Source organism: Mustelus asterias, unplaced genomic scaffold, assembly GCF_964213995.1.
Source record: "Mustelus asterias unplaced genomic scaffold, sMusAst1.hap1.1 HAP1_SCAFFOLD_1093, whole genome shotgun sequence".
Lineage (NCBI taxonomy): Eukaryota > Metazoa > Chordata > Chondrichthyes > Carcharhiniformes > Triakidae > Mustelus > Mustelus asterias.
This window is the reverse complement of record NW_027591038.1, coordinates 66,280-87,778: the sequence shown is the minus strand read 5'-3', so window position 1 is coordinate 87,778 and position 21,499 is coordinate 66,280. Positions and strand designations below refer to the sequence as shown.

General features: G+C 46.3%; 4 protein-coding genes across 5 annotated transcripts in view; 2 read left to right on the top strand and 2 right to left on the bottom strand.

The window, feature by feature from the left end:
• Positions 1 to 21,499, bottom strand: part of LOC144487878 (uncharacterized) — a 91,289-nt gene that overhangs the window by 16,048 nt on the left and 53,742 nt on the right. Inside the window, 1 exon segment of the mRNA XM_078205925.1 lies at positions 890 to 1,462. Coding sequence (XP_078062051.1) covers positions 890 to 1,462 — 573 coding nt within the window.
• On the top strand, positions 2,700 to 7,088 carry LOC144487881 (uncharacterized). 2 transcript variants are annotated; one of them, XM_078205930.1, is made up of 2 exons: positions 2,700 to 2,768; positions 5,015 to 7,088. In XM_078205930.1, exon 2 carries the CDS (start codon positions 5,364 to 5,366, stop codon positions 6,285 to 6,287), a length of 924 nt encoding a protein of 307 aa, XP_078062056.1. In that variant the 5' UTR covers positions 2,700 to 2,768; positions 5,015 to 5,363; the 3' UTR covers positions 6,288 to 7,088. The 2 variants fall into 2 exon arrangements, with proteins under 2 accessions (XP_078062056.1, XP_078062055.1); XM_078205929.1 differs by having other exon boundaries at positions 2,709 to 2,789.
• LOC144487880 (uncharacterized) lies at positions 8,324 to 14,061 on the bottom strand. The gene is made up of 2 exons (XM_078205927.1): positions 13,926 to 14,061; positions 8,324 to 12,296 (listed from the first exon to the last, which is right to left on the bottom strand). The coding sequence occupies exon 2, from the start codon at positions 11,993 to 11,995 to the stop codon at positions 10,769 to 10,771; it is 1,227 nt and encodes a 408-aa protein (XP_078062053.1). The 5' UTR covers positions 11,996 to 12,296; positions 13,926 to 14,061; the 3' UTR covers positions 8,324 to 10,768.
• On the top strand, positions 14,196 to 19,487 carry LOC144487879 (uncharacterized). Its single transcript, XM_078205926.1, has 2 exons — positions 14,196 to 14,295; positions 15,670 to 19,487. Exon 2 carries the CDS (start codon positions 15,731 to 15,733, stop codon positions 17,075 to 17,077), a length of 1,347 nt encoding a protein of 448 aa, XP_078062052.1. The 5' UTR covers positions 14,196 to 14,295; positions 15,670 to 15,730; the 3' UTR covers positions 17,078 to 19,487.

Sequence of the window (21,499 nt, the reverse complement as noted above, 5' to 3'; positions counted from 1 at the left end):
GAGAAGAAGTTCCTCCTCAACTCTGTCCTAAACTGACCCTCCTTTATTTTGAGGCTGTGTCCTCTAGTTCTTGTTTCCTTTCTAAGTGGAAAGAGTCTCTCTGCCTCTACCCTGTCGAGCCCCTTCATTATCTTATATGTCTCTATAAGATGTGTTGTGAATAGGGAGGGAGTGTTTGGAAAAAGAGGTAATGTGAGACAGAACACCTGGAAAATGTGTGCAAGGAAGGCCCAAGATGGGTGGATAATATCGGAATGTGGACCGGCCTCTCGATGGGACAGGCAGTGAGAGCAGCTGGGAAATCAGTGGAGAAAGATTGTTCAGAGCGCGGCCAACCCTCAGAATGAGGACGGATGAGCGATAAAGGACCTGTAGTGGTAGGAAAAAGACGTTATTACTCAGGATAAAATTACTGTACTGTAAGAAACTAAGAGCAGGCCATTCGAGTCTGCTCCACCATTCAATATGATCATGGCTGATCCTCGATCTCAATGCCATATTCTCCCCATACCGATTGAAGCCATTAAAATCTAAACTAAAATCTATCTCTTCCTTGAATATATTCAGTGACTGGGATTCCACAGCCTTCTGTGGTAGAGAATTCCACAAGTTCACTACCCTTTGAGTTAAGTTTTTTCCTCATCTCGGTCTCATCTGACATCTGCCTTTGTGGATCATTTCAGTGGAAATGTGCCCTCGCTCAAAGAGAATCAGCCACTGGAATGAAAATTGAGACCGGCCAGTCCAACAGCAAGAAACCCTCCGACCCTCCCACTTCACCAACTGTCAGAATGAACATGGTTCAGTCCTGGATGTGATTAACAGCAGCAATAACAGCAGAATCCAACCCCAGTCATCACTTGTGAACCCGCTGGTGTCTCAGCAGGTGGGATGACTGAGTGAATCCCTTCCCACACACAGAGCAGGTAAATGATCTCTCCCCAGTGTGAACTCGCTGGTGTGTCAGCAGGTTGGATGACCGATTGAATCCCTTCCCACACTGGGAGCAGGTAAATGGCTTCTCCCCAGTGTGAACCCGCTGGTGTGTCAGCAGGGTAGGTAAATCACAGAATCCCATCTCACACTCTGAGCAGGTGAAAGGCCTCTCCCTGTCCCCGCTGTGAATTTGTTGGTGTCTCAGCAGGTTGGCTAACTGAGTGAATCCCTTCCCACAATTGGAGCAGGTGAACGGCCTCTCCCCAGTGTGAACTCGCTGGTGTGTCAGCAGGGTGGAGGAATCTCCGAATCCTTTCCCACACACGGAGCAGATGAATGGCCTCTCCCCGGTGTGAACTCGCTGATGTGCCAGCAGGTCAGATGAATCTCTGAATCCTTTCCCACACTCTGAGCAGGTGAATGGTCTCTCCCCAGTGTGAATGCGATGGTGTCTCTGCAGACTGGATGACCGAGTGAATCTCTTCCCACAGTCAGAGCAGATGAATTGCCTCTCCTTGGTGTGAACCTGCTGGTGTGCCAGCAGGGTGGATGAATCTCTGCATCTTTTCCCACACACTGAGCAGCTGAATGGTCTCATCCCTGTGTGAACTCGATGATGTCTCGCTAAGTTGGATGAAATACTGAATTTCTTCCCACACACAGAGCAGGTGAATGGCCTCGCTCCGGTATGAACTCGCTGGTGTGTAAGCAGGTCGGATGCATTAGTAAATCTCTTCCCACACTGAGAGCAGGTGAATGGTCTTTCCCCGGTGTGACTGCGTCGATGAATTTCCAACTCAGATGGGGACTTGAATCCCTTTCCACAATCCTCACATTTCCACGGTTTCCCCATGGTGTCGGTGTCTGTGTCTCGGTGCTTTTCCAGTCACAGGAATGGTAGAATGGGCGATGGTTTGCCTCATCCTATTAAATCGAGTGACTCTGTCAGATCTTGGTGTGAAGTTTGGTTTGAGATTTCTTACGGCAAGTTTTTCCCTTTTAATATCCTGTAAAAGAAGTTTGCAAATGTCATCACTGTCAGTTCAGCTCAGAAATTCAGAACAACCAGTCACTGATGGGATACATTCTGCCACATGGATAATTATGGATTGTAACATTGTCATTAAAACATGTGATACCAAAGCCACAGCAATGTGGTTGAATCTTAAGTACCTACCAAGGGCAACTAGAGATGGGCAAGAAATGCTGGGCAGCCAGCGACGTCCATGTCCCACAAATGAATACAAACGTGATTGTGTAAATAATTTACATTTAAAAATGTCTTCTGTCAACGGTGTAAATACTCATTTATATACGTATATCTATATATATATATATTTACATATTTATAAATGCTCATTTTGTCATTGATTTCCTGAAGCTCCTGTTTTGAGTTTCAGACAGTTCTATGCCAAGTGTTTGAGGTGATTAAAAGTCTTTCATCTTACTCTTTGCATATTGATGTTCACTAAAGCTACACAGATTGATTTTCTTCTCATTATAAATATATTTTCAATACTTAAAAGGACAGTCTTTCAGCAATCCCCATTTTCCTTCTTTCTGGTACACTTGGCTTTATTTATGAATTTGTTCCTAATTTTATCGGTTTCCCCACCCGCCACAATCTCCACAACACAGCAAAAATAATCACTATTCACTAATTGGGACTGTCAATGGCGGGCTTTATACCCAGCATTCCCCGCGGTGCTGAAAGTCCCCTTTCGACACTGCAGGAGAGTCGTGCGCAGGTCCAATGCTAATCCAGTTGGAGCATGCGCAGTACGAGTGATGTGTCCTGAGGCAAAGACGCTTCTTTGGTTAACAGGCAGTCGGTAAGGATGCGGAAACCCGGAGTGAGTAACGGAGGCGATTCTGGTTGGGGAGAGTTTGTAAACACCGGGTGAATTCTCTAACCCCCTATACGAACCTGAAGGTGCTGCGTTTGCCGCTCCGGGTCTTTTTCCCGAAACGTGGCCCCGGTTACTGGCCGCCATCTTGGTTCAAAGCCGAGGAGTGCGCATGCGTCTTCGTTCAGGTGATGTAACAGAGTGGACGGGGCTTCAGGGTCTCTGTTCCCAACTGGGTCCTAGTGCCCGGTGTACCATAGCTGAGTTAACAGATTTTAAACAGCTTCACCCACTCCCAGGCTGCAGCTGATGTTTGCAGCCTAATGGAGTCCATGGGCCATGTTTACATTATATTAATATTATATTATAGCCCAAAGATGTGGATTGCCCATGTTAAATTGCCTCTTAGTGTCCCACAATGTACAGGTTAGATGGGAAATTGTGAGGTTACCAGGATAGGGTGAGGAAGAACACCTGGCTAAGATGCTCTGTTAGAGAGTCGGTGCATACTCAATGGGTCAAATGGCACATTCTGCACTGCAGGGATTCTATATTCAGTGTGAGATGTTGCAGCCCTGTATAGTTACCTGAAGGAGCTGCTCTGCAACCTTTGTTAACACTTTCGCCCCAATCTCCTAGTCTTTGGCTGTGTGGGGGGAAGTTGGGGAGAACAAAGAAAAGTACAGCACAGGAACAGGCCCTTTGGTCCTCCAAGTCCATGCCAATCATGATACCCTAATTTACAAAAAACCTTCTGCCCTTACTCGGTCCGTATCCCTCTGGGCAGCATGGTGGCACAGTGGTTAGCACTGCTGCCTCAGAGCTCCAGGGTCCCAGGTTTAATTCTGGCCTTGGATCACTGTCTGTGTGGAGTTTGCACATTCTCTCCGTGTCTGTGTGGGTTTCCTCCGGGTGCTCCAGTTTCCTCCCACAGTCCAAAGATGTGTGGGTTAGGTTGATTGGCCATGATAAATTGACCCGAGTGTCAGGAGAATTAGTAAAGTAAATGTGCGCGGTTGCGGGAATTGGCCCTGGGTGGGATTTTTAAACATTAATTTATGGGACATGGATGTCGCTGGCTGGCCAGCATTTATTGCCCATCCCTCGTTGCCCTTGTTCAGAGGGCAGTTGAGAGTCAACCACATTACTGTGGCTCTGGAGTCACATGTAGGCCTGACCAGAAAAGGATGGCAGATTTCCTTCCCTAAAGGACATCAGTGAACCAGATGGGTTTTTCCGACAATCGACAATGGTTTCATGGTCATCAGTAGATTCTTATTTCCAGATATTTTTTGTTGAATTCAAATTCCACCACCTGCTGTGGCAGGATTCGAACGCGGGTCCCCAGAACATTAGCTGAGTTTCTGGATTAATAGTCGAGCGATAATTTCTAATTCCTCCCTATTCAAGTACCCATCCAGATTCCTGTTAAATTTTGCTAATGTGCCTGCTTCCACCACCTATTTCACAGCACGTTCCAGGCACCCACCACTCTGTGTGAAAAACTTCCACTGCACATCTGCCTTAAACATTCCCCTTCTCATCTTGAACCTGCGCCCCTTGTAATTGATAATTCCACCCTAAGAAAAAAACCTCTGACTATCCACCCTGTCTATGCCTCTCATAATTTTGTAGACCTCTATCAGGTCTCCCGTCAGCCTCTGTCTTTCCCGCGAAAAATCCGATTCAACCTCTCCTCGCCAACATCCTCGAGACCAGGCAACATCGTGGTGAACCTTCTTTGCACTCTCTCCAAAGCTTCCAGGTCCTTCTGGTAGTTTGATGGCTAGGAATGCATGCAATACTCCAAATGTAGCTTAACCAAGATCAGAGTATCTTCTCCTGGACCTGCTCTTGGGCCAGATTCAAACAACAATTTGTTGACGCTGAATGAGCAGTGTCCATAGCAATTGGGTGGATGTTGCATATCCTTGCAGTCTCTCCTGGAGAGGGAGCATGTGGTGTCCACTGATGCACTTGCTACCTTCCACAACTGATGAGCATCGCAGGGTACAAAGTAACTTCAAGACATTGGAAACAACATTCTGGTTTAGTTAGGAAGCTAACCTTTCTTCTTGTTGGTACTTTGTTGCTGATCTTTTTCTTTTAGTTTGTTTGGACCACATATTTGGGGAAACAAACAAGGGAAAAGAATATTCAATAGAAAATTAAATATCTGTTCTGAATTTCTATCATGTTACAATGATAATTTTTGTAAACTCCTTTTACAGGGTATTAGAAGAGGAAGTTTTGCAAATGTGAAACTCAAACACAACATCACACAAAAATACAGCAAAATTGTTCCATTCATCAGAACCTGATTATCATCGACCTTTGAATGTGGAAGCAGAAATGTTTGTTTGTTTTGCAAACATCAGTGTGACTGGAAAAGCACCGAGACACACACACACCCAAGTGAGAGTGTTCCAGTGAACTGACTGTGGAAAGAGCTTTAACCAGTTACACAGCCTGAAAAAAACATCACAACATTCACAGCCAGGAGAAATCATCACGTGTTCTGTGTGTGGATGAGGCTTTAACTGATCATCCAACCTGGAGATACACAAGGACACCAGTGCCATGGAGAAACAGTGGAAATGTGCGGATTGTGGGAAGGGGTTCAGTTACCCTTCCCAGCTTAAAAATCATCAACGCAGTCACACTGGGGAGAGACCATTCACCTGCTCCATGTGTGGGAAAGGATTCATTCAGTCATCCCACCTGCTTTCACACCAGCAAGTTCACCTTGATGAGAGGCTGTTAAACCATTCGGACTGTGAAAGCAACTTTAAAAGCTCGGAGGACCTGGTTACGCACCAGGTTGTTCACACTGAGAGACAGTTCAGTTGCTCTCACTGTGGGAGGGAGTTCATACGATCACAGAACCTCATCGAACATGAACGCACTCACACTGGGGAGAGGCCATTCACCTGCTCTGTGTGTGGGAAGGGATTCACGCGATTATCCTACCTCACTACACATCGTCTGGTTCACACTGATAACAGACCTTTCAAATGTACTGAATGTGAGAAGAGTTATAAAACCACAAGTGAATTGCTGATACACCAGCGGGTTCACACTGGGGAGAGGCCATTCACCTGCGCTGTGTGTGAGAAGGCATTTGCACGATCATCCCACCTCGCTAAACACCAACTGGTTCACACGGATAAAAGACTTTTCAAATGCTCTGAGTGTGAGAAGACTTACAGAACCACAACTGACCTGCTGACACACCAGCGAGTTCACAATGGGGAGAGGCCATTCAGATGTACAGTGTGTGGGACAGGATTCACTCTGTCGTCCAGCCTCCAGAAACACCAGCGAGTTCACACTGGGAAGAGGTCGTTCACCTGCTCCACGTGTGGAAAAGGATTCATTCATTCAGCCAATCTTCTGACACACCAGCGAGTTCACACTGGGGAGAGGCCATTCCTTTGCTCTGACTGTGGGAAGACATTCATCCACTCATCCCACCTTTTGAGACACCAGAAAGTTCACAAATGACGGAAGGATTTGGATTCTGCTGTTGTCTTTAAAAATTCATTTTACAGGACGTGAGGGTCGCTGACTGGGCCGAGCATTTATCGCCCATCCCTAATTACCCTCCATTGCAGAGGCCATCTCAGAGTCAACTACATTGCTGTGGCTCTGGAATCACATGTAGGCCAGACCAGGTAAGGACGGCAGATTTCCTTCCCTAAAGGACATTAGTGAACCAGATGGGTTTTTCTGACAATCGTCAATGGTTTCATGGTCATCAGTAGACTTTTAATTCCAGATTAATCACATCCAAGCCTGAAACATGTTCAGCCTGAGAGCTGGAGTTTCTTCATGCTGATGTTAATAATCTCCATAACTTGCTGCAGTTTAGTATTCCGATGCGAGTCAAATGAACTAATATTATTTCAGGCACACAGTCTGATTTATTTCTCCAGGATAAGAGGAGATTATTCGATATCCTGTTACTGACTGCTCCATTTGTGAGTGTTTTTTTTCTCCTTTCTCACTGTCTGGATCATTTCAGTTCTCAGACCTTCAGCTATTGGACCCAGACCTTCCAGAGCATCTCTCTTAGCCTGGGGAATCAGTGAAGGTAGTGATAACACACTCGGCCTCGGTCAAAGCAAAACCCAGTCTTGATGTGCTGGACCCATCATTGAGAATAGGGATGTTTGTGAAGTGTCCTCTTCCTGTGGATCCACTTTGGGCTGAAGTCAGTGAGGTCTCTGATCTGTGTTCTGTTCTTTATACCAGTAAAAGAAATAAACAAATAAAACAAGTGAAATCTCCTCAAAACATCATTGTAACAAAAAGACAGAACTTCAAAGAAAATGTATGAAAATTAATTAAAATGTTGTTTAATATAAACCAAAAGTAAATGGGCAGCACAGTGGTTAGCACTGCTGCCTCACAGCGCCAGGAACCTGGGTTCAGTTCTGGCCTTGGGTCACTGTCTGTGTGGAGTTTGCATGTTCTCCCCGTGTCTGTGTGGGTTTCCTCCGCGTGCTCGGGTTTCCTCCCACAGTCCAAAGATGTGCAGGTTCGGTGGATTGGCCGTGCTAAATTGACCCTAGTGTCAGGGGGATTAGGAGACTAAATATGTGGGGTTACGGGAATAGGGCTTGGGTGGGATTGTGGTCGGTGCAGACTCGATGGGCTGAATGGCCTCATGCACTGTACGGATTCTATGATTCTGTGACATGAAACAGAATGAGGGTGAAAGGTAACTAATGAGACTAAAATGTCATTACTGGGGGGCCGGGATTGATGATGCAGCCCAGACCCCACAAGAACCCACCAGTCATGGAAGGCCTGGCAGTGGCAGTGGACACCACGTGCTCCCTTTCCAAGGCCACCCAGCCGTGAATTTAACCCTGGTACAGAGGCAGACATTTGGGTTGGTGGAACCCCCTCGAGCAGATCAGTGTTTGGGAAATGGATGTCTGTAGAACATGAGGGCAGGGTTACATTGTACAGGAAGAGAAACAGAAACTCAAACAGCACAAGAGGCTGGTTATTGATGAATCTTGTGAGCACTATTCCCAGGGTATTAGCAGGGGATGATTTACAGGTCGGGAACTTATAGCCAAACATCACACTGAGCTCGAACAGAATCACTCGATTCATCAGGACCTGAATATCATTAACCTTTCAATGTGGAAGGAGAAATGTTTGTTTGTTCTGTCTGTGGGAAAAGATTTCATAGAAACCCTACAGTGCAGGAGGCCATTCGGCCCATCGACTCTGCACCGACCACAATCCCACCTAGGCCCTACCCCCACATATTTACCCGCTAATCCCTCTAACCTACACATCTCAGGACTCTAAGGAGCAATTTTTAACTTGGCCAATCAACCTAACCCGCACACCTTTGGACTGTGGGAGGAAACTGGAGCACCTGGAGGAAACCCACGCAGACACGAGGAGAATGTGCAAACTCCACACAGACAGTGACCCAAGCTGGGAATCGAACCTAGGTCCCTGGAGCTGTGAAGCAGCAGTGCTAACCACTGTGCTACTGTGCCGCCCTATTTCAAATATCAGTGTGACTGGAAAAGCACCGAGACACAGACACACCCGAGTGAGAGTGTTCCAGTGAACTGAGTGTGGAAAGAGCTTTAACCGGTTACACATCCTGAAAATACATCGCAGCATTCACAGCGAGGAGAGACTGTATACATGTTCTGTGTGTGGATGAACCTTTGACTGATCATCCAACCTGGAGAGACACAAGGACACCAGCACCATGGAGAAAGCATGGACATATGGGGATTGAGGGATGTGATTCATTTACCCGTTTCAACTGGGAAATGATCAACACAGTCACACTGAGGAGAGAACTTTCACCTTCTCCATGTGTGGAGATGGATTTACTCAGTTATCCAGTCTGTCGGCACACCAGCAAGTTCATTCGGGGAGAGGCTGTTCAGATGCTCCATGTGAGGGAAGGAATTTGCTTACTCATCTGACCTGCTGGCGTATGAGCAAGTTCACACTGAGGAGGGTGCATTCGCCTGCTCTGTGTGTGGGAAAGGGACTCACTCCATCATCCAACCGACTGAGACACCAGTGAGTTCACAAATGAGTGCAGGAGTTGGATTTGGCTAATGCTGCAGTTAGGATTGGATGTGTGGGTAAATCCTGAGGTGTGTAAGAAATGTGACCCAGCCGCTCTCTTCCATGGATCAGAGCTCCTAGACATGGAACAAAAGCTCCTTTACAACTGTGTTTAGAGTCAAGAAGAAGAATGGTGATTGCTGGAAACATGCTGTCAAATCAGAGATTGGTGTAAAGCTGGGATCTGTTCCTGACTGAGTGAAACGGCAGGTTTAAGTTTCCAGTCTGAAAAAAGTAGAGATTTAAAATGTTAGTGTGAATTCCTGAATCTACCAATGTAAGGCAATGGAAACATCAAGTTATATTTCTGTCTGGAACCTTTAACCATCTCTCACCTTCCATTGACTTCAATGTGATGGAAACTCACTGTTGAAATCTCTCAGCATTTGAAACATGTTTACAAATGATTGGAGGGTTTTTAGTTCAGATCTTTCTTCTGTCCACTTGAGGTATTAAATAACAGACTTTCTCCTGTGAATATCCAGCTGGAGTTTGGGCCCTGATGTATTTCCTTGTTCATCTTGTTGACTCTAAATATTTGAATCTTGTGGTTTCAAACACCAGATAATCAAATTCCCAACAACAGATTGTCTTTTACTGACTTTATTAACTGCACTGCAATAATACAGACAGAGTAATTCCTCACATGGTTCCAGTGCTCAACGAAGTACTGAAATGATCAAATTTATATGCGTTTCAGAGCCTGTAACATAGGAATGGTGTATTGGTCTGTAACTTTAATTCAATGTTCCTTCTTTTAATATCATGTCCACCACTTTCCTGTTACCTGATCAATTTGTTTATTGTTATTACAGGATTGTCACATATTTCCACTGTTGTATCTTTAATTTTATGAATCTTTGACGTAAGTTACACAGCAGTTAAGTCTTTGGGCTGTGAATGTGTTTCTTGAATAAAATACCATTACATTTTTAAAACAGGAATTCGATCTGGAGAACAGAGATAATACAGTCGATTCAGAACTCCCTTCTCCTCAGCTCTGATCTAAAAGGCTACGACTCTCATCAACTTTTACAGATGCACCATAGAAAGCATTCTTTCTGGTTATTTCACAGCTTGGTATGGCTCCTGCTCTGACCAAGACCACAAGAAACCACAAAGAGTTGGGAATGTAGTCCAGTCCATCACGCAAACCAGCCTCCCATCCAGTGACTCTGTCTACACTTCCCATGGCCTCAGAAAAGCAGCCAGCATAATCAAGGACCCCACGCACCTCGAACATTCTCTCTTCCACCTTACAAAAGTCTGAGGTCACGTACCACCCGAGTCAAGAACAGCTTCTTCCCTGCTGCCATCAGACTTTTGAATGATCCTATCACGTATTAAGCTGATCTTTCTCCACACCCTAGCTATGACTGTAATATTATATTGGACATCTTCTCCTTTCCTTCTCCCCTTTGTACTTTATGAACAGGATGTTTGTATAGTTCACAAGAAACAATACTTTTCACTGTATCCCAATACATGTGACAATAAATCAAATCATCCCTTTCCCCGTGTACTCTATGTACGGTATGCTTTGTCTGTATAGTGTGCAAGAAACAATACTAATACATGTGACTATAATAAATCAAATCAAATTCAGTTTAAACCCGGTTTGCAGACATGACATTCCATTCACATACAGAAGGTGAGTGAGATCCTGTGAGACACACACTGAGCCTAGGAGCTGAAAGTGATTCACAAACTGTGTTTTGTGTTCATTGATCCCAGGAATGTTACCAAACCTTCCCTGGATCTCGAGGCTGGGAGAGACACTCTGGTAGGTATGGGGAGCTGGGACTTGTCCATGAGAGTAACTGAAGGTATGAGACTGAAATAATCTCGAGTTAGAAAGGAGAAAAGGTTCAGTCCTGGGTGTGATTCTCAGCAGCAACAGCAGAGTCCAGCTTTGTGGGTAAGATGTGAAGTTTCTGGTGTTTCAGCAGGCGGGATGTCCGAGTAAATCTCTTCTCACACACAGAGCAGGTGAGCAGCTTCTTCCTGGTGTGAACTCGCCGGTGTTTAACCAGGTCGAACGACTGAACAAATCCCTTCCCACACACACAGCAGGTGAAGGGCTTCTCTCCAGTGTGGATGCGTTCGTGTCTCTGGAGGCTGGAGGACTCAGGGAAACGCTTCCCACACACGGAGCAGATGAAGGCCTTCTCCCCGGTGTGAACAAGCTGGTGTTTCTGCACGTGGTGTAAACAAGTAAAGGCCCTCCCAAACACATGACAAATGTACGGCCTCTCCCCGGTGTGAACCCGCTCGTGTATCACAACATGGGACAAACGAGGGAAACTCTTCCCACACACGAAGCAGGTGAACGGCCTCTCCCCGCTGTGAACTCGCTTGTGTGCGCGCAGGGCGGATGACTGAGTGAATCTCTTCCCACACACAGAGCAAGAGAATGGCCTCTCCCCAATGTGAATCCGCTTGTGCATCACAAGGTGCGTTGAACGAGTGAATCCCCTCCCACACTCGGAGCAGGTGAACGGCCTTTCTCCGGTGTGAATTCGTTGGTGTATCACAAGGTCAGATGAGCGAGTGTATCCATTCCCACACTCGGAGCAGGTGAATTGTTTCTCCCCCGTGTGAACAAGTTTGTGCCTCAGAAGATGGAATGAATAATTGAATCTCTTCCCACACACAGAGCACGGGAACGGCCTCTCCCGACTGTGAGTACACTGGTGTCTCAGGAGACTATTGTTCGTTTTAAAGGTCTTCTCACACTCTGAGCATTTAAAACTTCGCTCATCAGAATGAATGAGCTGGTGCTCAGTGCAGTGGGAGGACTGAGTGAATCTCTTCCCACACTGGGAGCAGCTGAATGGCCTGTCCTTGGTGTGAACTTGTTGGTGCTCAGTGAGATGCACTGAGTCGCTGAACGACTCCCCACAGTGAGCAGCTGAACGGTCTCTCGTGTGTGTGAAGGAGCTGGTGCTCTGCAAGGCGGGAGGACTGGCTGAACCTCTTCCCGCAGTGGGAGCAGCTGAACGGTCGGTCGTCAGTGTGAAGGAGCTGGTGTTGGGCCTGTTCCTCAGGCGTCTCAACGCTGTCCCCAGAGTCAGAGCTTTGAAGAGGCTCCTCATCAATGTGATCGAGTTGGTGAGCCAGCAGGTTGGACGAACACATGAATTTCTTCCCACACACGGAGCAGGTGAACGGACTCTCACTATGGCGAGCTCGCTGTCGTGTCAGCATGTTTTCCAGCTGTATCAATCCCTCCCCACAGGAAGAGCAGGTTTACAGACTCTCACCAGCTTCCTGCTGAGACAGTCAATTAAATCCCTTCAGGTGTACAAATCTTCACATCCTGACGAATTGACTTTCCAATTGTGACACAAAGTTTGGTTTGTTTTTCCTGACTGCAAATCCTCCTCTTCCATTACCCTGCAAAATAATTTCACAAAGAATTACATAGACTATATAATACACAAACAGGCCATTCGGGAAATCTAGTCTGTACGGAGTTTCTACTCCACACGAGTCTCCTCCCATTCTGCTAACCTCATCTCAGCCTTTCAGCTTCACTTTTCTCTCATTCTCATCTAGTTTCCTTTTGAAAAAATCTAAGTTATCTGTCTCAACTACTTCCAGTGAGTTCCACATTTTAACAACTGTTTGTGAAAAGAAATGTCTCCTGTTTTCCTGTTGGATTTATTAGTCTGGATTGTGCACTGTGAAGATGTGGTGCAGTGGGGAATGACCCTTCTTCTGAGTCAGAAGCTCTGGTTTCCAGTCCCACTCAGAGTACATGGCCGAGGAAGGTGTGTTCATAATGTGGCCAAACTGTAAATCATTCATAGAATCACTACAGTGCAGAAAGAGGCCATTCGGCCCATCGTGTCTGCACCGACCACAATCCCGCCCTTGCCCTATCCCCATGCATTGACCCAGGCTAGTTTCCCTGATACTAAAGGGCAATTTAGCATGGCCAATGCACCTAACTTGCACATCTTTGGACTGTGGGAGGAAACCAGAGCACCCAGAGGAAAGCCACGCAGACACACTGAGAATGTGCAAACGCCACACAGACAGTGACCCGGGCCAGGAATCGAACCTGGATCCCTGGCGCTGTGAGGCAGCAGTGCTAACCACTGTGCCGCCATGCTGCCCTTCGAACATACACCAATGATAGACAATAAGAGCAGGAGAGATTCCTGGTCAGTCATATGATGGAAATAATTTGGAGCCTCTCCCATCACTATCCATGGCTCCACGGGTAGCGGATATAAAAGTTTCTGTTGCCACTGCAGCCTGGTTCCTTGTGGGGTCTAGCTGGCTGGTGTGGATCAGATTGGTGTCGACAGCACGTGGTTCAATCCCCATTCTGGCTGGGGTGGATTTGGGTTCTGCCTCTTTGCCCTACCCATGGCGGAGATCCTGACACTTTGGTCAGTCATGATGTGGAGCTGCCGGCGTTGGACTGGGGAAAACACAGTAAGAAGTTTAACAACACCAGGTTAAAGTCCAACAGGTTTATTTGGTAGCAAAAGCCACACAAGCTTTCGGAGCTCCGAAAGCTTGTGTGGCTTTTGCGACCAAATAAACCTGTTGGACTTTAACCTGGTGTTGTTAAACTTCTTACTTTGGTCAGACCAGCCTTCAGGTAGAGAACACAACAATCAGAAGTTTGTGTGTTCATGGCTCCCAGTATTAGATAGATCAACAAACATTCTAACTGCTAATCCCATTCAGAAGAGACAAATAATTCTCTTGATTTGAGTTTGCTGTGTGTAAACCATCCCCTTGTAAAAGAGTTTCCAAAATCCATCACAGTCCTCCTGCTGAAGGGAGCACTGCGCACGCGCGCTGCTGCACTGCCACTGATAAAGATGGCGCTACGCATGCGCTTTTCTACACATTGCCCCCTACAAAGATGGCGGTCGGTATCCGGGTCTTTCAACCGCGGAACCAGCTGCGTCTCATTCCGGGATTGAGGCCTCTATCGAGGATTATCTGAAACATCGGCACACACCCACCGGCTCCAGCTCCCTTCCGCTCTCAGACGTTACTCACCCGCTTGATATTTAACACGACCGCCTCTGTTCTGGTTTTTGTGGCGGACACCACTGATTTCTAAACCTTTCCCTCCGACGCCATCCTTCCCGCTCACCCGGCACTTACTCACTGGCTGCATACACACACTGCGCATGCTCCACATCACAATACCCAGGGGCTGATTGACGGCAGCTCCGGGCCATAGGAAGAGGGGGCGGGGCTGGAGGACCGAGCGGGAGCGGCTGGTCCTCCAACCAATCGGAGTGAATGAGGGGCGGGACCTGAAGCATGCGCAATGCGGGTAATGGCGACGGACGGACGGTTTTAATTTGGAAGTGAGATCAATCCGAGGTCGAGGGCGGCGCGCGGGGAATGATAAATATGGCGGGTGGGTGGAGAGACTTTGTAAACATGTTGTTCAAACCCAAACCCCGGAAATGAACTTCCCGGTTCCCCCCCCTTTGTACAAAATGGAGCGGCAGCTTGTAGTGTTAGACCCGGGCTGACTGCCGCCATTGAGGCTGCATGTGGGAGGCCGGCAGGGATTGTGATCGGAGAGTGAAGCCCTGACGTCACAATGGAATGGGTGAGGGTGTGACGTCACAATGGAATGGGTGAGGGTGTGACATCACAATGGAATGGGTGAGAGTGTGACATCACAATGGAATGGGTGAGAGTGTGAGGTTACAATGGGATGGGTTGGAGTGTGAGGTCACAATGGAATGGGTGAGAGTGCGATGTCACAATGGAATGGGTGTGAGTTCCAGATGAGCTGAGACTGGGCTGGAGTCGGGCGATGTCACTGACATGTGGCCCAGTGGCACAGTGGTTAGTGCAGCTGCCTAACAGCTCCAGGGACCCGGGTTCAATTCCAGCCTCGGGTCACTGTCTGTGCAGAGTTTCTACATTCTCCCCGTGTCTGTGTGGGTTTCCTCCGGGTGTTCCGGTTTCCTTCCACAGTCCAAAGATGTGCAGGTTAGATGGATTGGCCGTGATAAATTAACCCTTGGCATCAGCAGGATTAACAGGGTAAATACGGAGGATAAATGGGGATGATTGGGCCTGGGTGGGATTGTTGTTGGGCTCGATGGTCTGAATGGCCTCCTCACACTGTAGGATTTCTATGAATGAAGGTAGAAATAAGCAGTCTTGATGATGATGTGGATATGTGGCTGGAAGCTCATCCTAGAGTGAAATATTTCACCAGGGTTGTGAACAGCCGGTTCAGCTTCAGCCAATTGCCAAGAAGAGGGATAGAGTTGCTGGTGAGGGAGTGGAGTTTGTAGTGGGGGCTGAACACAATGGGTTCAGTCTTCCCAGTATTTTTTGAAAGAAATTTCTGTTTTTTAGTACTGGATATCAGACAAGTCAAGATATGAGTTGGAGGGGAACTTGGAGTTGATGATGCTCACATTTACCTGTTATCTTGGTCCTTCGAGGTGGTGGAAGTTGAGGGTTTGGGAGATTCTATCAATGTTCTCATTGAGTTGTAGATGTATAAAATCCCTCTCCTTCATTCCCGATCTCTCCTATTTCTCTCTGTCTTTTCCCATAGTGCCCAGACTGGATGGCAGGTTCCCTTCCCTGAAGGACATTAGGAAATCAATTGGGTGTTTTGACAATCCAGCAGTTTTCATGGTCACTTTTTCCTAGTGCTGTCCCCACAAATTACCAGGTTCATTCAGCTCAATTTCACAACCTGCCTTTGTGTTTTTGTGGGTTCTCTCTCACTCCCTTTTTCTGTTTTAATTCAATTTCACAGGGTATTAGAAGAGGAGGATTTGCAGTTTGGAAACTGAAACCAAGCCTGGTATCAGCACCTTATGGAGTCGGCCAATTTATTGTACCCTGAATATCATTGCATTTTGAACATGGAAGAAAATAGCACTATTCACAGTGGAGAGAAACTGTACACATGTTCTGTGTGTGGACAAGACTTCAGCCAATCATCTGACCTTTCGGAACATAATTGCAGTCACAACAGAGAGAAACTGTGGAAATGTGGGGACTGTGAGAAGGGATTCAAATCCCCATCCTTGCTGGAAATTCATCAACGTAGTCACACAGGGGAGAGGCCATTCACCTGCTCCCACTGTGGGAAAGGATTCACTCAGTCATCCAGTTTACATATACACCAGAGGACTCACACTGAGGAGAGGCCATTCACCTGCTCTCTGTGTGGGAAGGCATTCAATCGGTCATTCAGCCTAGCATTGCACAAGCGAACTCACACGGGGGAGAAACCATTCACCTGCTCTGTGTGTGGGAAGGGATTCAATCAATCATCAAACCTAGCAAAACACCAGCGAATTCACAGTGAGGACAGACCATTCACTTGCGCTGTGTGTGGGAAGGGCTTCAAAGCATCATCCATGCTAACAAAACACCAGCACGTTCACAATGGGGAGAGGCCATTCAGCTGTTCTCAATGTGGGAAGAGATTCGCGCTCTCAGCCAACCTGCTGACACACCAGCGAATTCACACTGGGGAGAGGCCATTCATCTGCTCCCAGTGTGGGAAGGGATTCACTCAGTCATCCAGCTTACACATACACCAGAGGACCCACACTGGGGAGAGACCATTCAGCTGTTCTGTTTGTGGGAAGGCATTCAGTCAGTCATCTAACCTATCATTACACCAGCGAGTTCACACTGGGGAAAAGCCATTCACTTGCTCCCAGTGTGGGAAGGGATTTGCTCGCTCATCCAACCTCCTGATACACCTGCGAGTTCACACTGGGGAGAGGCCGTTAACTTGCTCCCAGTGTGGGAAGCGATTCACTGACTCATCTCACCTGCTGGCACACCAGCGAACTCACACTGGGGAGAAGCCTTTCAGCTGCTCCCAGTGTGGGAAGGGATTTGCACACTCAGGCAATCTGTGGACACATCAGCGAGTTCACACTGGGGAGAGACCATTCATCTGTTCCCAGTGTGGGAAGGGATTCAGTCAATCATCCAACCTAGCAATACACCAACGGATTCACACTGGGGAGAGGATGTTCACTTGTTCCCAATGTGGGAAGGACTTTGCTCACTCACACACGTTGCAGGGTCACCAACGAGTTCACACTGGGGAGAAGCCGTTCACTTGCTCTGTGTGTGGGAAGGGATTCAGTCAGTCATCAAATCTGCTGAAACACCAGCGAATTCACAAGGAACTATTGTGATTGAATTTTGCTGTGAATCATATTCAGACTGAACCATGTTCATTTGGGTCTGTTTCTGCTGAATTGAAAAGTGACTCCAGCCCTGCTGTAGGTGTTAATATTGTTGGTCTGAGAATGAAGGATTTGGGGTCAGGAAACTCACACAAAACATCAGATCAGGATTGGATGGAGCCACACAATTTATCGTAACATGAAAAGCAGAGATTTTTGAACCTGGAAGGAAACAGCACCGTTTACAACCACAGTCACATTAGCGAGAGACCATGGAAATGTGAGACTGTGAGGAGAGACTCAGTTACCCGTCAGAGCTGGAAACTCAGTGGCGCACTCACACTGGGGGAAGGCCATTCACCCACTCTGAGTGTGGGAAGGGATTCACTCAGTCTTCTGAGCTGATCACATTGGGGAGAAACCATTTAACTGCCCTGAGTTTTGGAAGAGATTCACTCGGTCATCCACACTGCTGAGTCACCAGCGAGTTTACAACTAACCACAGTGATTGGACTTTCCTGTTAATCACATCGAGGACCGAACTATGTTCAATGTAAGTGAACTGGCAAATGAGGTTAAGGAACAGGTCAATAGAGGTGCAGTGGCAGATTTGAAAGGGTTATTTCAGAAAACCCAGAACAGATACATTCCAGTGAAGAAGAAAAATTCCAAGGGGAGGATCCACCATCCGTGGTTCACTAAAAAAGTTAAAGATAGTATAAAACTTAAAGAAAAAAGTAAACAATTGCACAAAGATGGGTGGCAGGTCAGAAAACTAGACAGAATATAAACAGCAAAGAATGATAAAAAGATTAAATAAGGAGAAGAATTGGAGTACGAGAGAAAGGCAGCTAGAAAGATAAAGATGGATAGTAAATTAGAAATCTTTGTATCCTCATTGGCTACCGGGGAGGTCCCAGAGGATTGGAGAAAAGCCAATGTTGTTCCTTTGTTTAAGAAGGGTAGCAATAATAATCCGGGTAATTACAGGCCGGTGAGCCTTACATCAGTGATAGGGAAATTATTGGAGAGGATTCTTCGAGACAGGATTTATTCCCACTTGGAAATAAGTGGACGTATTAGTGAGAGGCAACATGGTTTTGTGAAGGGGAGGTCATGTCTCACGAACTTGATCGAGTATTTCGGGGAAGTGACGAAGATGATTGATGAGGGTAGGGCAGTGGATGTTGTCTACATGGACTTCAGTCAGGCCTTTGACAAGGTCCCTCATGGCAGACTGGTGCAGAAGGTGAAGTCGCATGGGATCAGAGGTGAGCTGGCAAGGTGGGTACAAAACTGGCGTGGTCAAAGAAGACAGAGGGTAGCAGTGGAAGGGTGCATTTCTGAATGGAGGGCTGTGACAAGTGGCGTTCCTCAGGGATCAGTGCTGGGACCTTTGCTGTTTCTAATATATGTAAATGATTTGGAGGAAAATGTAACTGGATTGATTGGTAAGTTTGCGAACGACACAAAGGTTGGTGGATTTGCGGATAGCAATGAGGACCATCAGAGGATACAGCAGGATATAGATCAGTTGGAGACTTGGGTGGAGAAATGGCAGATGGAGTTTAATCCAGACAAATGTGAGGTAATGCATTTTGGAAGGTCTAATATACATAGGAAATATACAGTAAATGGCAGAACCTTTAAGAGTATTGATAGGCAAAGGGATCTGGGTGTACAGGTACACAGGTCACTGAAAGTGGCAATGCAGGTGGAGAAGGTAGTCAAGAAGGCATACAGCATGTTTACCTTCATCGGCCGGGGTATTGAGTTTAAAAATTGGCAAATTATGTTGCAGCTTTATAGAACCTTAGTTAGGCTGCACTTGGAATATAGTGTTCAATTCTGTTCGCCACACTACCAGAAGGATATGGAGGCTTTGGAGAGGGTACAGAAAAGATTTACCAGGATGTTGCCTGGTATGGAGGGCATTATCTATGAGGAAAGGTTGGAGAACCTTGGTTTGTTCTCACTGGAGCGACGGAGGTTGAGGGGCGACCTGATAGAAGTCTACAAGATTATGAGGGTCATGGACAGAGTGGATAGTCAGAAGCTTTTTCCCGGGTGGAAGAGTCAATGACCAGGGGGCACAGGTTTAAGCTGCGAGGGGCAAGGTTTAAAGGAGATGTACGAGGCAGATTTTTTACGCAGAGAGTAGTGGGTGCCTGGAACTCGTTGCCGGGGGAGGGAGTGGAAGCGGATACGATAGTGACTTTTAAGGGGCATCTTGAGTTTTACATGAATCGGATGGAAATAGAGGGATATGGTCCCTGGAAGTGTAGGGGTTTTAGTTCAGTGAGGCAGCATGGTCGGTGCAGGGCCATGGAGGGCAGAAGGGCCTGTTCCTGTGCTGTAATTCTCTTTGTTCTGTAAACATTTCTCTGGATATTTGAATAAAAAAAGAGTTATCCAAGTGAATGTTGGTCCAAGAGAAAGTGATTCCGGGGAATTAATAATGGAAAGTGAGGAGGTGACAGATGAATTCAACAGGTACTTTGTATCAGTCTTCACTATAGTTTAGTACTCTACCCGATAGTATCGAGGATAGAAGTAATATCTTATCGGGGTGTGGAAGGGAGAGAGGAACTCCGGAAAACTGCTGTCACTTATGAAGTGGTACTGAGCAAATAGTTGGAGCTGTCGGCTGACAAATCCCAGACCCTGATGGACTTCATTCTCGGCTCTGAAAAGAAGCAGCTCGTGAGATAAAAGCAAAGTATTGCGGATACTGAAAATCTGAAATAAAAACAGAAAATGCTGGAAAGACTCAGCAGGTCTGGCAGCACCTGTGGAGGGAGAAACAGAGTTGAAATTTTGAGGCCATATGGCTGTTCTTTAGCTGAAGAGGGGTAGAAACAACTGGGGTGAGATAGTTGATGCATTGTTTTTAATTTTCCAAAATTCTCTGGTTTTGGTGAAAGTTCCATTAGATTAGAAAGTAGCAAATGTAACTCCTTTATTCAAAGAAGGAGAGAGACCAAAAGCAGGAAACTACAGGACAGTTAACTTAACATGCCATAGGAAAAATGTTAGAAGCTATTATTAAATATGTTACAGCATGGCAGTGAGAAAAATTCAGGCTATGAAGGAGAGTCAACATGGTTTTGAGAAAGGGAAATCATATTCAACCTATTTTCTCAGTTCTTTGAATGAGTCACATGTGCTGTGGATAAAGGGGAACCAAAGGTGCATAAAGGCGAATGTACTGAGATTTCCAGAATGCATTTATAAGGTCAGTGTGGAAAATGAAAACTCCTAGTGGGGCGGGGGGAATGGTAACATATTGGCACGGAAAGAAGATTGGCGAGTTAATAGGAAACAGGATTGGCATAAATGGGTCTTTTTCTAGTTGACTGGATGTGACGAGTGGTGTGCCACAGGGATCAATGCTGGGACCTCAACCTTTTTACCATTTATATCAATAACTCAGATGAAGGAATTGAAGGTATGGTTGCTAAATTTGCCTGTTCGGGTACACTGAATTTGGGAGAATTTAGCATAGCCAATGCACCGAACCAGCACATCTTTCGGAATGTGGAAGGAAACCAGAGCACCCGGAGGAAACCCACGCAGACACGGAGAGAACGTGTTGACTCCACAAGACAGTGACCCAAGCCGGGAATCACACCCGGGCCCCTGATGCTGTGAGGCAGCAGTGCTAGCCACAGTGCCACCATGCCACCCAGTTGGACTGAACAATGTTCATTCTGAGAGTCAGGTTTTGTTTCTGACAGTAATAACCATCCGAACTCAACTGGATAAATATGAAATTAATCAACTTTTTTTCAAAATTATTCTTCTGGATTTTTTCTTTTGGAGAGCTATTACACTATTTCTGCTGTGAAATGAGAACTATTGTCATTCTCCATCCACTTCAGGAAGCCTCATCCAGGATTTTAGCTATTGTGTCTGCATCATTTTTACAAACAGGAAAGGTTTCAATCCACCAGGTAAACATAGCTGTAATTAGCAGGATCTACCAGTCTCCTCTTAGTGTGGAGAGTGGGCCTGTATAATCAAGCTGCAGTGTTTCCCAGGGAACATCAATAATGTGGAACATGTTAATTGGGACAATGCATTTTGCAGAATCTGATTAGTTTGAACACATGAGGCACAGCTTCAGGTGCTGATGGACATTCTGATACATCCTCAGCCACTGATAGTATGATCATGTTGTATAATATTGAGGAGTCAAAAAACAAGAAATACGCCTTGCTTTGATCCATCAAATATACTAATTCCTTTCTAAGCCATCGAGTTGTGACTGAAGTCAAAGTTAAACCATATTTGTGAAAGAAAACTTCATTGTGTCAGATGAGTGAGTCCTTACTTGCTGTGAATGATGAGGGAAAGTTTTCTCTATGGTGCCAACCCTTTTTACCCACAGTCATCTTAGGTCAGTGTCCTGACAAGTTTTTAAATGACATT

Excerpts from the sequence above, each read along its gene's own strand:
- LOC144487881 (XM_078205930.1), top strand. The coding sequence starts at position 5,364 with ATGGAGAAACAGTGGAAATGTGCGGATTGTGGGAAGGGGTTCAGTTAC.
- LOC144487880 (XM_078205927.1), bottom strand. The coding sequence starts at position 11,995 with ATGAGGAGCCTCTTCAAAGCTCTGACTCTGGGGACAGCGTTGAGACGC.
- LOC144487879 (XM_078205926.1), top strand. The coding sequence starts at position 15,731 with ATGGAGTCGGCCAATTTATTGTACCCTGAATATCATTGCATTTTGAAC.